At 40.9% G+C, this 15,487-nt stretch overlaps 1 protein-coding gene across 1 annotated transcript in view; it reads right to left on the bottom strand.

The window, feature by feature from the left end:
* The window catches only part of RANBP2 (RAN binding protein 2), a 42,435-nt gene that overhangs the window by 23,895 nt on the left and 3,053 nt on the right, over positions 1–15,487 (bottom strand). Inside the window, exons 4-17 of the mRNA XM_015419711.1 lie at positions 13,769–13,921; positions 11,809–12,039; positions 10,647–10,792; positions 9,617–9,809; positions 8,599–8,689; positions 6,380–6,589; positions 4,521–4,699; positions 4,244–4,425; positions 3,746–3,869; positions 2,869–3,030; positions 1,938–2,075; positions 1,713–1,859; positions 1,073–1,255; positions 589–672 (exon numbers count right to left, since the gene is read on the bottom strand). Coding sequence (XP_015275197.1) covers positions 589–672; positions 1,073–1,255; positions 1,713–1,859; positions 1,938–2,075; positions 2,869–3,030; positions 3,746–3,869; positions 4,244–4,425; positions 4,521–4,699; positions 6,380–6,589; positions 8,599–8,689; positions 9,617–9,809; positions 10,647–10,792; positions 11,809–12,039; positions 13,769–13,921 — 2,223 coding nt within the window. The remainder of the gene's footprint in view (positions 1–588; positions 673–1,072; positions 1,256–1,712; positions 1,860–1,937; positions 2,076–2,868; positions 3,031–3,745; positions 3,870–4,243; positions 4,426–4,520; positions 4,700–6,379; positions 6,590–8,598; positions 8,690–9,616; positions 9,810–10,646; positions 10,793–11,808; positions 12,040–13,768; positions 13,922–15,487) is intronic.

Consider the following 15,487-nt stretch of genomic DNA (forward strand, 5'->3'; position numbering starts at 1 on the left):
AAGGTTTTAAACTGTGCAGGGGTTGGAATAATTAAATCACCTCCATAAGGGCCACTCCATCAGTGTGGTAATTTGCCTTTAAAAGATTAGCAGATGCTTGATTATTCACATCTAATTTGCCCCTTAGATTCTGTACTAATATTTTACTCCCAACAGAAAAAAGAGGCATTAAAAAATTGTTTTCCCTTCTCTGAGGAAACTCACTGATGTCACAATAGGGTGCCTTGTTGCAAGATTTCAGCACTGTATGTAATTATTATGAAGATAATAATCAACAAAAATGAAGTTAACCAGTTAATGTAGCAGCAATATTTTCAGCACTAAACAATCTACCCAAGCAAAATAATAATAAATACTCTACCTAAATATTTATGTGAAACATTTAAGACCTTGTCCAAACACCACAGAGCTATTTTAGCATAAGCAATTTCATATAATTTAGCCATGTTAGTACCAAATATGCTCCAATCACAAATCTGGAATTTTCATCATTTGAGTATAAACATCTTGATAAATAGAGCTAGTCCTCCGGCTTGCAAACTGTGGGCCCACAACATACACAGTAGTATGAAACTCAGTTATATTTACCTTTATGGATTCTACTTGCTGACAGAGCATTTGAAGGAGAGATTTTTGATCCTCTGCCCAGCGAGGAGGAGTTTTGGGAGAGAACTGGGGGGAAAAATTGTCAGGGGTTTAGACCATGTAAAGGAAGGTGCTGCCTTCTGCACTTCTTACAATTTCTTATTTCCCATTATCAACGCCCATGTGGTGCCTGAATAGTGGGCTTGCCAGCATTTGTAACCATGCTCTTTCCATCATCTGGCAGAAAAGAAGATCAAGGTGTGTAAACAGAGCTGCTTAAGGCCAGAAGTGACTGACCAGAAATCTGTAAGGCCAAAAACGAGTGACCAGAAATCTGCTCTGCAGAGCAGGGAGAACAAGAACTGTGTATACACACACATACAAAGCTTCTTCCTCTAGTTTAGTATGCACAAGTGGGAAAAATAACCAGCTTATAATACCATCTTCAACTGATTCTAAATTCAATTATTATCCTTGGTCAATATACCTTGTAGCTTTTACTTGGAGACAGGGAGAATTTTGTGGGTGATGGAGTAGAATGCTTATTATCCATTTCGGTGGGCTGGCTCAGATCATTGTTTAAGGCAGAACTCCTTTCTTCACCGCTGTCCCCAAGTTCTTGCAATACACCGTCCAACATCTCCTTAACCATTTCTACAGATACAGGTAACTAGAAGAAAATTACAAAATACATGGGGTTTTAGAGAAGCAATTTATGCTGAACAACTATATGTCCTGGCTTTACTGAAACTCTGCCAAAATTTCATGATTTGATTTATACCCCGCTCTCCCTGGTGAGGCAGACTCAGGGTGGTTACTTTGTTTCATTAACAAATTAAACTGAAGTGGCAGTTAAACCAGAAAGTGTAAAAATATGGCTTGTGTGTGTGAACCAACATATCCCAACATACTCAATATTAAAGACTTAAGTTTCTTGGGATGGAAATTTGAATTGGTTCACAAGTAAAGACTTTAGAATAAACACATGCATCTTAGAAGTACTAAATTCTACTGATTTTCTAAAATGTTTAACATAAAAACAGAACAGGGTATATGATTAGTGGTCACCACATGGTAAAAATGCACTTCGTTATGCAGACTTTACTTCAAAAAAAGAAATTATAAACCTTTTCTATTACTGATGCATCTGTGCCGCTTTCATCAACTATCTTGATGAGATAGTCTCTGCTTTTCTTTAGATAATTCCTGCACTCTTCTTGTTCTTCTGGTGACAGGGCATCATTCTCCATCTCTTCAGCCTTCCTCTGGAAAATCTACCCAAAAGAACAACAAACTTGAGAATGCAGCTTTCAAAGTATATGGACAGACACCTGAAGAAATTCAGTACTTACCAGAGCAAGATTCCAGTACGAGACAACATTTTTAATAGCTTCAAATGCCTGCATAGCATCATCTGTCTTTCCATCAACAGCATCCAATATAGCAAATGCTATGTGTGCTTCCTCTCGGTATCCTTCAACCTGAGAAGCCTAAGAAAAACAAACGGTGCTCATTTTTCTTACTGATTTCTTAGTACAGGATATGTTACAAGTAAATTTCCTTTATTAATGGAGATTTGTTGCTGATGTTGGGGAAGTAACAATCTGGTTTTCTAGTTAAGCAGATTAAGAGCTTCCACATGGCAAAAGGCAGCTTTAACCAATGTACAGAGTATCTCTTCACTTTCTGCCCACTGTCTGCATATATTACTTCTACTCAAATTGTATATATTTATTTATTTTATTTTCATCTATTTTATTCAATTTATACCCCGCCCTCCCTACCAATATTTATTCCTTGAGTTTGTGAAATGGGCATTTTCACACATTGCTGGTAAAACACTACAAGGAACTGATGGTTTAACACAAAACTATTTATTAGAAATTTAACAGGTTTACATGCTCCAGTTAGATGAGACAGACATGTGAGTACTTTGTGGGGAAGGGACCCTCCTGCCCTTGTCTTCCTCTGATTTCCCCTCCCCCCCTTACCCATCTGCCAGGTCCCTCTGTTTTCCCTCCTGTACACCTACCTGCCCACCTAATCTCTTCCTCCACCACATTTACCTTTTCCCTACCCTTTTACTTTTCTGAACTTCCTTGCCTGTCCCCTTCCTTACTAGGGGACAGTAAGCTAGCTCTTTATGGACAAGATAAAGAACCACAACGAAACAAAAACTGTTGGTAAGATTCAAATGCATAGAGAAACAAAATTTTCCTTTGGTAGTTGTATGGTTCTCAAGCTCTTGTAAGATTATTATCAGTGGCCATCATCTTTTATTACCTGAACATCTTCAGTGTGAAAATGCTTGAACAAAGGATTAATTGGCTCAGGAATACTTTTCTTTTTCTTGATTGTCTCAAGCATTGGCAAAACTTTTTTCCAGTAATAAACACTGCGTCCAATGTATTCCCTTTGGTCATAGAAAGAATTAAGGCTACAGCCCTGCAAAATAACACGGTGGGGATGAAATTTTTATGTTAATCTGGTATCATTTCACATTTCTCTTTCTATCATTATCCCGCTGTTACTTGTTTTACTTCGTGATCTTGGGATTTTCATGCATACTGATATTTTAATAGTATTTTAATTGCTGTAATTGTTATCTCATTAAAGCAAGCCATCTTGTAGGTCTATTCCTTAGAAAGCCAACATGCCAATTTAAAAAAATTGAACACACACATTTAGTGTTCGGAATCTAACTGAAAGACAGACATGATCCAGTTTTGCTGTCTGGAAACCAAAGGTGGCTTCCACATAATATCCCTAAACATTAATCAATTTACTTTTCCCACAAGCTATAAATTCTTACAGCCAAATGCCCCAACTTTGCTTTCCTAAGCAAGGTTTAATTACCTAAAATTTAGGTTACAATATAAATACATGTATTAAGAAGTTAACTTTGTAGCTGAAAGTATTTAGTAATGGCACTTGCCAACATATAAAAATACATTACACAATGTTCAACCATACAATAAGAAAAAACCAAAAAGCCAGTATAAAGCAAAATTAAGATAAAATATAAGCCATTTAGAATTACTGTTAAAGTTTTACAACTGTTGACTGGAATCCATTTATATGCTTTGCCAATCAACATTCAACAAGTCTCTTCCCCCCATATAGTATTAGAAACTTATGGACAGATGTGATTAAAACATACTGTTTTAAGAAGACTTTTTGCCCAGTGTATAATTAGAGCTGGTTGGAGTCCATGGTTTCCCAAGGCTCTGAGGCTACTTATTTCATGCTGAACTCTAAGTCTCACTTTTGCTGCTGTCCCAGGTCTGAAAGAGAGAATTGATGTAGGAAAAGGTCAGTTGTACAACAACATTCAGTTCTTCTGACTAACCATCACCTGAGAAGTAATGCAAACAGTTTAAGGAAATTACACTACAAAGGAAACTTCCACAACAGGTGTTAAAAATGTTGCCCAGAAAAGTTCCATCTGACACGGAGAATAAGAACATGAAAGAAAGCTCAGATAGCCCTACCTGCTTTTACAACCCCAGTCCAGTATAAGCTAAAGGTTTCCTTTATCACATCCCTCAATATGGAAGAGGGTCAGGGAATAAGAAGAAAAGATGGCAAGTAATTAAGACAAAGTTTGTAATCAGACACCTACCACAAAGCATTCAACAAGAGTAACAGTCAAACTTACACAGCTCGTTTGTGAACAAGATTATAAACGGCATCCCACCACTCTCTTTGCCGTTCAGTACAAAGCTGTTTGCATATTGGCAACGGCAGAAACTGAGGTTGGTGTACAGTGTACAGAGTATTAAACTTCTCTGTTTCCTGGGACTGCAAATGACTGGCAAATATCACTCCAAGTAGAAATACCTGTTTTACACAAAACACAAACATGTTAAGTCATACAGAACTTCACCAAAGTAAAACTTCAGTGCTTCAAAGTTAGATTTAAAGTTTTTTCTTACTTCAAGGTCCAATATGCATATTGACTCAGGAGCATTGGTCTCAAGCCTTGATGTTTCCTGAGGCAGATGAAAGATCTGCTTTAGCCACTTGCGAATGGCTTGCAAAGTAGATGTGGACCTCCACTGTAGACCAAGCCACGTAAGGTGCTGGAGACTGCCACTGTGCAACCTAATGGCACCTAAACACAAGCATAAACTGATTCACTTCCAAAAATATAAAGTTTCTCAACACTGCATTAAGAGACAGTGACCAAGTTCGGATTTTGGTGACATATTTTTTACTCACAGAAGAAGCAATTTGTCAGTCAAATAAGTCAAAGCAGAAAATGCAAAACCAAGGGGACAACAATCATTAACACCGAAGAGGAGCCAAAGGTGCCATTCTTCTGGTAAAATAGTAGCCACATTGGCAGAATGGCACTTCTGTGGACAGAGGGGGGGGAAGGAGATTTTTGCCAATTCCCCCTACTATGCTTCCTTCACCTTGCTATTCCTGAGGGTTCCCTGACACTCAAGAGCAGAATCTGCAAGTACTCAAAGCATGGGAAAGGAAACTGTGGGAAGATGGCTGTCTGATGTTTAAGATCTAGCCTAAGTTTTTGTCTCCTTCCTGTTGCAGGTTCTTAAAGCCCAGGTGTTACTACAGCCTTTGGCTTACCTCTGGTGGTGAAGCTTTGGATATAACCCATTATCTACTATCAAAGGGTTATAAGTACACATAATAATAATGATAATAATAATAATAATAATAATAATAATAAACACAAGGTATTATTCAGTAAAATAATTTATATTTCAGTGTGAAACCCTTTACTAGTTGGTATACACATTTTTATGGTACCTAGATAATTTTAAATTTATGCCTGGAATCTCTGCCCAACACAGAAAACACAAGAAGCAGTTCCTAGAGCAACAGGCAACAAGTACACAATGTCAGCCAGTATTTCCGAGTGTTGTGGAGTGTATCCTTCAGCCTGAATGTTCTGATCATGTTAATGTCTTGTTGAAGTTCTCCCTGTCTTTCTTTCTAATAAAAGGTTATTTAATTCATGTCTCCAATACCTGTCCATCCAGTTTTGTTTGTATCTCTGAGGACCTGAGGAGTAGCAGCCAAAAACAGGTCCGGGTGGTGTAGGAAGCGCTGGGGGGGGGGTTGTGCCCTCTGGCCCGCAGCAGCTGACCCCCCCTTCCCGGCGACAGAAAAAAGAAAGGCAGCAGGGATCAGGTCTCTGCCCGCCCCTTACACACACGTGCACTCTCTCTCTCTACGGTGAGGGAGGGAAGCAGGAAAGGAAGGAAGGCGGCGAGGAAGCAGAGGGTGTCGCGGGGGGCTTCTCTTCCTCCTTCTCCAGCATAGCCCCGGCAGCGGCACCAGGCATGGGAGCCGCTGCGGCAGCTGCCCAGCGTGGGCTGGTGATCCGGGGCCCGCCGCTCCCGGCCGACACTCCAGCGGGCCAGCTGCCCTGGCACAGTGAGGCTGCTGCTACCGCCACCTCCTCCGCGGCCCGCCTGCAGCTCCATGGACCTAGCAGCCGGCCGGCCGGGCGCCTCTCTGCCTCTTCAGGCTGCCACCGGGGGGGGGCGGGCACTCCTGCCTGCCCCTCCTCCTCCTGCGGGCTCTCTCCGGAGAGCTCTCTGAGCCCCACCTACCTCACAGACGCTCTCTCACGTGGCGTCACTCTGTCTGTCCCCCCCCCCAGGTGGCCAGCTGGGAGGTCTCCAGGCTCCACCGGGAGATTGGCATCTGAGGCGCCACGAGGCGGCCTCGCCTAGGGTGCACACCCCCTCGGGCCGGCCCTGGTACCACACAATGTACTCACAATATATGTGCAGAAATTTAGGATTCTCAAACCTCTTACCAATATCATATCTGGTTAGTTCCATGCTTTCTGGTGCTTGTACACCAACATTTCGGATATCATCAGTGCCAAGGAGGGAACTCTTTCTACAAGAATCTGTCCCAAACAGTGCATCAAACAAAGCAGCTTGCCCGCTCTTGTTTACAAATGATTCAACAATCTCCTTGAAGAAGTCGTGCTTGCTATGACTAAGACTGAGCAGCATGTGGCCTGAAACAGAAGATACAATATTAGAGGTAACACGACCAAGTTACCATTTGACATATAGATACCAGCAGCTGAAAGTAACACTGAAGAAAATGTAGGCCTGTATAGGGTCCTGTTTTGGATGGCAAGGTGACACTACTTGAGCTACCAGGGTTGCAGCTCAGGTACTTCTCGAATTCTTTGCACTGAAGTATCAAAGTACAGTATTATTCTACACAAATGCTTTGCTTTATACCTTGGCTTAACACTGTTCTGGGGAGCATCCACATGCTGTCATTCTCTATTTGTTCTGCTTGTGTGTTTCCCCCAACTTTGCTACAATCCTTCCCAAGTTGGTATAAGACAATATTTTTGGGCAGACAGCTATCAAAGAACCCTGGACACTGTGTTGATGCGAAGGTGCATGTTTCTTCAGATCCTGCCCACATTTTCCATACTACAGTCGCTGTGGCTGGTAGCCATTCGCCCCCTCCGCTGGAGAGCTTTTAAAATACTTGTTATTTTAACAGTATGATTTATTACCATGTATTATTTTCCAACTTGATTTTTAAAAAATGAAATATCTAGCCCAGGGGTGTCGAACTCATTTGTTATGAGGGCCGGATCTGACATAAATGGGACCTTGTTGGGCCGGGCCATGCACGTCATAAAATGTAATGCCAGGTAGTGGAGAATATACACTTTATAAAGGACCCAAACACAATTAAAGAGTTTTTAAATAAAACATGCTTAAAACACTAGCAATCTTGCAATATATTGTCTATTTAACAGTGTCTGGTACAGTTATACACCTCTGTTCTTATTGCATCAAAATGTCTGTGCTGTAACAATATTGAGTATGCTGCTCAGATGTGCATCTGTAAGCTGCAAACCTACTTTTGATTTATTGACATTCATTACAGAAATCTCATGGTCAGTGTTCCTAGCCTAGGACCCAGGGGAAAACATGAAATGGCAGAGCATTGCAACCTTTTGTACATAAGTTGCTTCATGTGCTGGTCAAGAACACGAGAAGGCATCCTAACACAGACGAGGGCCATGTTTGTCTACAAAACTATAGTCTTCCTCAGAGAAGTAACTACAACTTCCTACAAAGGGGGTGAACTTGGTCTGGACACACACTCTCAGTCTAATCCACCTCACTGGCTTGTTGCTATTCCTCATCTAAAATAGTTCACATTGCTTTCTTACTGAGAAAGACTGGATCATGAGGGCATGAATACAGTAAAAAGGGGGAGGGAACCCAGTTGTACCCAGGAGAGCCTAACAATACACACATACACTGTAGCAAGGCACACAAAAGCTCATACCTTGAACAAAACATTGTTGGTCTTAAAGGTGCTTAAAGGAAAGGACGGCTGCCCTTTGTCTCCTGCAGCCTGGGAGGAGGAGGGGGAGGAGCCTCAGCCAGTTCTTTACCAGACTCTCTCAATTGCACAGGAGAGCCTTGCCTATCGATCTCTCCTGTGTGATTGAGAGAGACTGGTAAAGCAAGCTGTAACATAGCAGCAGCAGCAGAACTGCAAATGGAAGTAGGAAACAGCCAGGGTCTTGTGGGCCTGATTGGGGCCTTCTGAGGGCCTGATCCAACCAATGGGCCACATGTTTGACAACCCTGATTTAGCCCTTTTGGTTGCAGAGTTATAAAAGCACAGGTACTGGCTGCAGATAATAGCTTTAAAAGCAAAAGGGCTAGAAACTTAAAATGAAAACTGGGAACTAGTGCATTGTTGCAACAAATAATATAATAGTGTAACAATGTTACAGCTATTACCATTTTAAAAAATGCCTGGGACCAAGGGCCAAACAACTGCCATGAAGGCAAGAATGGTTCAGAGAAAACTGCCACATGGATATTCCATTGAAGCAAAAAGAGCTACAAAGAACTGCCTTTGTGGAAGCAGGCCAGGATGTGTAATTTCAATTCACGGAACTATACACTGCTTGGGCATACCTACTTAATGCCAGCAAGCTTTAATTTTAAAGCAAACATCAATACTTATGCTTATTACCAGACTGGCTCTGTCGGTCACAGGCTAACATTTCCAACTTCTCTTGCTCAGCTTGATCTCCTTTTATTAGTTTTGACTTTGGTCTAGGAACCTGGTAGGGATTACACAAAAATAAAGAATTCTCTTTGCACTGAAGATACTTCAATATTACCAAAATTAATTTTTGTGCCAGTGGTGTTACACACTGTGAAAAGGCTATACAGAATAACTGTATACATTATGAATTCATGTAACACTTAACACAAGTAATGCTACATTAAATACTTGGATGTTCATTTCACATGTCCATGATGCAAACGAACTGAAATAGGTAACCAGTCTTCAAAACAGAGAAAAAATAGTATTTTGAGCTTTCAGTCTTTCCAAGAGCAGTCAAGATGACAGCGGTAAGACTAGGGGTGTGCATTCAGCATAAACCGAGCCAAGAAAATACCCCAAAAATACCTTACCGGTAGCGCTGAGCCCAAATAAAAGCTGATTTTTTTTTTAGCTTTTATTTGGGTATATTCTGCACAAATCAATGACAAGCATTCTGCTAGCCTCCTCAGCAGAGGTAGTGGAAGGCAAGGAAACCCATGCCCAGGAGCAACACAGAGTCAGCAGCCATAAAGCATCACTATGGTTCCCTGGCAGGGAACAATACTGCTGGAATGCCATTCTGTGCAAGCACTGTCTGCTAGGCGAACTCCAAGTGAGTGGCAAATTTCATAGCCGCACTTATTAGTTATCCACAGACTACTGAATCTTGGCTTCATTTGCGATCTTCCCCTTTACATCTAGACACTACATCCTAGTATTGTTGATAAGCCCACATTCCCCACCAGAACAGACTTCTAGTTTATAAGGGTTTTAAAGTTCAAAAATGTGGTTACAATTTGAAGAGCTGATAAGAGTGTTGTGATACATCACACCCTATGGAAGCACCTCTTTTGCATTTAGCACAAAACTACAACACAAGCAGTGTCAACCAGACAGTGCAGCATGTCAAAAACAGTGCATGCTGTTGAAAGTAGCTTACCTGGAAAGCTATAAGGTAACACAATGCTGCCAGTTCATAAACAGCTCTCCACTGCACCTCACTTTGTTGGGCCATTTTTAAGAGCAGAGTTCCAGCATGCATGTAGAAGTGACCTCTCATTTCCAGGAAGGTTACAGACAGCTCATCATCTCTAGTCACATGCTGTATCACTGAATAAAGTGCACGATCAAAGCTACAAGACAAGGGTGTTAATTAGTATCAATACCAGTTTTGGGGATCAGTACCCATTGCTACAAACACAATGAGTACAAAACCAACACAGCATGGTTTGTAAATTCTTAGACTTTGTTTCCTTTGCTTTTTGCCGCTCCTCTGCTATGCTTTCCACAGACAGAAGAGCAAAAAAGGGAGTGGGCAGACCCAAGACCTCAAAAGAATGCAGAGGCTTTGTTAAAACCACAAGAATCTGTGTGCATTTTCTTGCCCAGACAGGAATCATTAGAAGAGTTCTCTCTTGACCAAGAGGAAATTCTGTTATCCCCCTCCCCACCAGCTTCAGGGCTAGATGAGCAGCTTTTGCTCACCTAGCCCCAAACCTGAGCAGGCTAGTACTATAGCACAGTCATCCTGGTTCAGGCCTAGGTGAGCAGGAAGTTGAGTGATACAATGCAAGACTTTAGGTAATGCATATCTCATAACACACATACCCCAATCACAGATCATACTTCATTACAGGATGACAGAAGCAGTTAGGGGCTCTACCTCTCTTTTCCCACATGTGTTCTTGGGTGCATGATCTTCAATCCTCATCAATCTCTATTTTCTTCTCTGGAATACTATGGGAGCTTGAGCAAATCAATTTCCCTTCTCCATAAACTAGACTCAATATATCATGGCTCCCAGAGGGTAAGAATCATACCCTGTGCTCGCTGGGCCGTTGTTTTGTTTTAAGTCTACAACCTATTTTTCTGTCTTACTTGGAAAACCTCACTTTATAAGTGGTCCTATTCCAGTGACAGGCAGGGAAATGTCAAGTTTATTAAAAGAAGTGACAATAAAAGTAAAATACCTTTCAAGGGACTCTCTGCTCTCTTTTACATCTCTGTTTGAAAGCATCATTACAACCAGATTAGAGTAAGCCAATAATAGATCCTGGTGGGTTCGTTTCCAATTAGCTTTATCAGACTCAGAATCTTGTATGGATTTCAGATATTCCTAGAAGAAATAATTCAAAGAATGTGTCAGCTATCAAACCTCCACCATGCTTTTATACACAGTAGATGGTTAAATACAAAATACATCCATTCACCAAGATATTTTGAGTATGAAGCAGATGCTGTTCACAGGAACATTCAACAGTGTATGCAACAAAGTAAAAACCTTGCTTTATATGCAAATGAAAGTAAAGGTAAAGGTTCCCTTGCTCGAAAGCCAGTCGAATCTGACTTTAGGGTTGCGGTGCTCATCTCCGTTTCAAAGCCGAAGAGCCAGCGCTGTCCAAAGACGTTTCCGTGGTCATGTGGCCGGCATGACTAAACACCAAGGCGCACGGAACGCTGTTACCTTCCCAACTAAGTGGTACCTATTTCTCTACTTGCAAATTAGGGGACTTTTAAAACATTATGAGACTAAGAATATTTCAATCTGTATGCTGATACAGCCCAGTCCTTTGAAAGAACAGTCCTTAATTTGAAAGGCAAAGTCTGATGATGGTGAGATGAGTGCTTTCCTAACAAATCCCGAGAGGCTGGTAACAAGCGCACTGTTGACCATGCCAAGGCAATGCTCTACCTAGTGTAACAGGACTGATAGTGTGGATACAAAGAAGCATGAATAGAAAATAGCTACTAGTGCTGTTCCATAAAGTTTGCTCAATACTAGGAAGGTTCTAAAGTAGTCCTCATGTCTCCACTTACGCAAACAGAAAAGCGGCTTTACAGTTTATTTCTCTTGCCTAAACTGTCACTGAAGTGTAGAACAGCCTTCTGCACACAGAAAGGCAGCTTTTGAAGCCAACATCATGAAGACATACTGTAAACACACACGGATATGATCTCTTCTTCACAAATTACTAGTCCCAAACCATGGACGAAGGGGAGCTACGCCAACTTACAATGGGGAAACTTGTTTAATCTTTACTGAAGAAGCTTGCTACAATACTTCAGAACCCCTGCCCTAAAGAAATATGCCAGCATTAGAGAAATAAAAAGCAAAATCCCCCCCAAACGAACCTTAAGAGTCTGTACAACACATAAGCACCATTCCAAGCTTGACTGTAACGAAATATTTCTCTCTGCTTCTCGACAATGAGCCACAGCATCTTTTAGTCTTTTATTTGACATATACAGCTTTACCAGTCTGATGTTAACATATACATCATCTGGTCTGGCATACAATTCAGACTGAATCAAATCAAAAAGCTGATTCCAGCCATCTTCGCCTCTGCAATCCAACAGACGCTCCTGAAATAAAACAGTAAAACAATTAGCTTTTATTTTATTTACAAAATTTGTATCCTGCCTTTCTGTCCTTACAAAGGCCACCAAGGTGGCTCACAACTTAGAACGATACATAAAAAAATAATAATCACATTTTAAAACCATTGAAATCAATCTCACCCCCAAACACACATAAGTAAAACAATTTTTTAAAAGTTAATACGCATACAAAACATAAAAACAGCAATTAAAACATTAGTTAGGAAGGAGGGATCATGAGGAAATGTCAAATGAAACAAAAAAGTTTTAATCCGCTAGCAGAATACGGCAACAGAAGGGGACAGATGAATCTCCCTGGGGACAATGTTCCAGAGTTTTGGTGCCATGACCAAGGAGGCCCTCTTCTGGGTTGCCACCTGCCTGATCTCAGAAGCAGGGCCTCCAAAGACGGCTGTAGTGGTCAGGCAGGTTCTTAAAGGAGTAGGTGGTCCTCGGTCCCAAACCGTATAGGCCTTTGAAGGTTAAGACCAGCACCTTGAATTGTGCCTGGAAATACATTGGGAGACAGTGTAGACAGGCCAAGACTGTAACAATATTGTCCCTAAGATCCATTCCAGTCAACATCCTGGCTGTAGCTTTCTGTACCAGCTGAAGTTTCCGAACACTTCTCAAGGGCAGCCCAATATAGAGTGTGTTGCAGTAATCTAACCTAGTTGTAACCAGGGCATGTGTAAGAGTGACCGGATCTTTTCTGCCTGCAAAAGGCTGCAGCTGGCTAACCACCTGAAGCTGGTAAAATGCACTCCTGGCTACAGCTGGCCTTGCTTATCCAGCAGCAGGCCTGGGTCTAAGAGCACCCCCAGACTACAGACCTAGTTTTTCAAGGGGAGTGAGAGCCCATCCAGAACAGGGGACACCTTAAATTCCAGATCAGACTTTCCACCCACCAGTAGCACTTCTGTCTTGTTGGCATTAAGCTCATTTTATGTATCTGTGTTTAAACATAAGGCATTCAAATATTAATAAAGGGTAATGCAGTTTCTTTCTAGAAATGGCTACTGTGGAGGAAAATTAATTTGGATATTCATGGATTTTAAAGTTAATTGTTACCATAAGTTGTGTCTCTCTACTTTGAAGAGGTTTTTTTTTTTAAAAAAAAACACATACAGACTTGGTTTTGGTGTACAAGCCTGAAGCTAACCCACACAAGCCCTCCTCCTCATTCCCAGTGGTTTAGAAGTAATGGTTCTATTCCACTAATGAAAGAAAATTCTGCCAGTGGGAATGAACTTTCTCTACGAAGTTCCCTGAAATGCTTCTCCTGCAGGGCAGGGGACCATCAAGAACAACATGAGGGCCAAAATGGCAAAAAACCTCCCCACTGCTGACAGAAAATTACCTTCGGCACTAACTCACTGTCAGGAATCTCAGTTTATCATTTCATCTGAACTGGCAAACTATGATTTATGGTCATCTCAACAACCAGAATTGCAAACCATTTTCAAACTGTTGTTTGCAATCCTAGTTTGTATCTGACAGCTGAAAACAGCAAATTTGCCAACAACCAGGAAGTAGATGAGAATGTGACGGGTGAGAAGAAATGCATGAGCCTGGCATTCACAACTGACACCAGCCATAGCTTTACAATGCACGAGAATGTGTTTTGAAATAGAGAATGTGTTTTAGAAATAGAGAATTCTATTTCTGATATCTCAAGAAAGGTCTTACTGAAGATACAAGTAATTTTTTTTACCTTCAATCGGAAAACTGAAGGGCTTCCAGGATACAGTTTGGCTGCTCTCTCAACCCAGTATTTGACTCTTCCATCAATAACATCAGTGCTACATAACAGCTCTGCAATCTTCAATACAAGATCTTTCTGTGTTGGATTCAGTTCCACTGAACGCTAAAGCCCCAATGAAGAAACAGAAGATCAAGCTCTCCACAATATGGAAACACGCATTACAATAACTAAAACAAATCAATACGATCAAAAAAGCGTTAAGTGCCTGTTTAAGAAGAACATTCCATTGCTTTATTTGCAACAGATACATGTAAATAGTGGACAAGGTGCATAAGCAACAGGTGGCAATTTTGTGGTTACATCTATGCGGATTTGTGCAGCTTTCACCACTTCATAAATACAGTATCCACCAAGAATTTCAAAGAGCCAAGAAGACAGTCTCCAACATGGGAGTGGTGATACTTAAAAAGCTATAAAACAAATAAAAACAATGTTGGCAGTGACTGCATTTTTATGTTTAATAACTTACCCAAAGCAGAGAAGTTTCTGCACAATTCACAGAGAAGTAATTTACGCATGCAAAGGGTACCTCACATCTTATAATAGTGAGGCCATAATTATTTTGTTGTTGCCACCATCAATTAGACTGAACAGGAGAAATCTCTTTATATACTTTTTCTACCCTAAGACTTATTCATAATTCTTGACACTATATAAAAATTGAACAGGTTTCAAGCAGCTGCAATTACTAGTCTCTGCAGAACAGATATTAGTAGACAAAGATAGACATATTGAAACCTTCTTTGATGCAGACGGTGCCCTACCTCAAGTTTGGGTTTTGATGTGGAAAAAAAATAGGGAACAAAGTCTAGCTCAAATGAAGTACTTTGAATGGTTTTAGGCATGTTGCTATTCCTCAACCTCTTTCTGTTATGAGGCTAGCACACCACAGAGCTTCTCAGAGGAAGAGTACGCAAATTCATCCCTTAAAAACTTCGTATCATTTTTGTCATGCTCTTCCTCAACCAAAGACATTCCAGGCAGCTCGCAAACAGTTAACATAAAATATTTTTACAACACCAGAATCAAACTACTTTTTTTTTTTAAAAAAAGCCAATAGTTATCCTAAACTAATGTTTTTAGCAAGTGCCAGAAAAACTGGCACAGTAATTTTGTTCTAATCGTTTATTTTCAAGTAGTTATCTGACAGGACAGGACATTTCCCCACACACATATATATGAGTGCTGGCGGGTGGGATTGGTTCGGTCTTCTCAGGAAATGGAAAGAAATCTTGTTTATAGAAAATATAAACACAAAACCTTAAGGATATTGGTGCAGAGGGAAGTAGTATCACAGCATGTCATTAAGGGGCACGTCATTCTAGCACTTCAGGACTGTGTATTAGCAACCAGAAAAAACACCAATAAACGTAACACTAGGTAGCCAAATTAAAGTCAGAATAACAGGGAAACAATGCTACATCCAGCTCAATTAGCTTGCCCTATCGGTTGAAAAAGCAAACTGATTATGGTGTTGAGATCGGCTCAGCACCTGCTGGCAGCTGAAAGAGAGATCTCTAAAGAAAGACAGGGGGAACTGAAGCTGTGGAAAGACTTGCCACTCCCAGTGAAGTGGGCTTTCCAGAAAAAAATGAATATGAAAAATTTCAGATTAAATAGCAATATTTTAACGCTAACAAAAAAAGCCAAATACACCATGCAAAAACA

This window comes from Gekko japonicus, unplaced genomic scaffold, assembly GCF_001447785.1.
Source record: "Gekko japonicus isolate JY-2015 unplaced genomic scaffold, Gekko_japonicus_V1.1 scaffold1751, whole genome shotgun sequence".
Classification (NCBI taxonomy): domain Eukaryota; kingdom Metazoa; phylum Chordata; class Lepidosauria; order Squamata; family Gekkonidae; genus Gekko; species Gekko japonicus.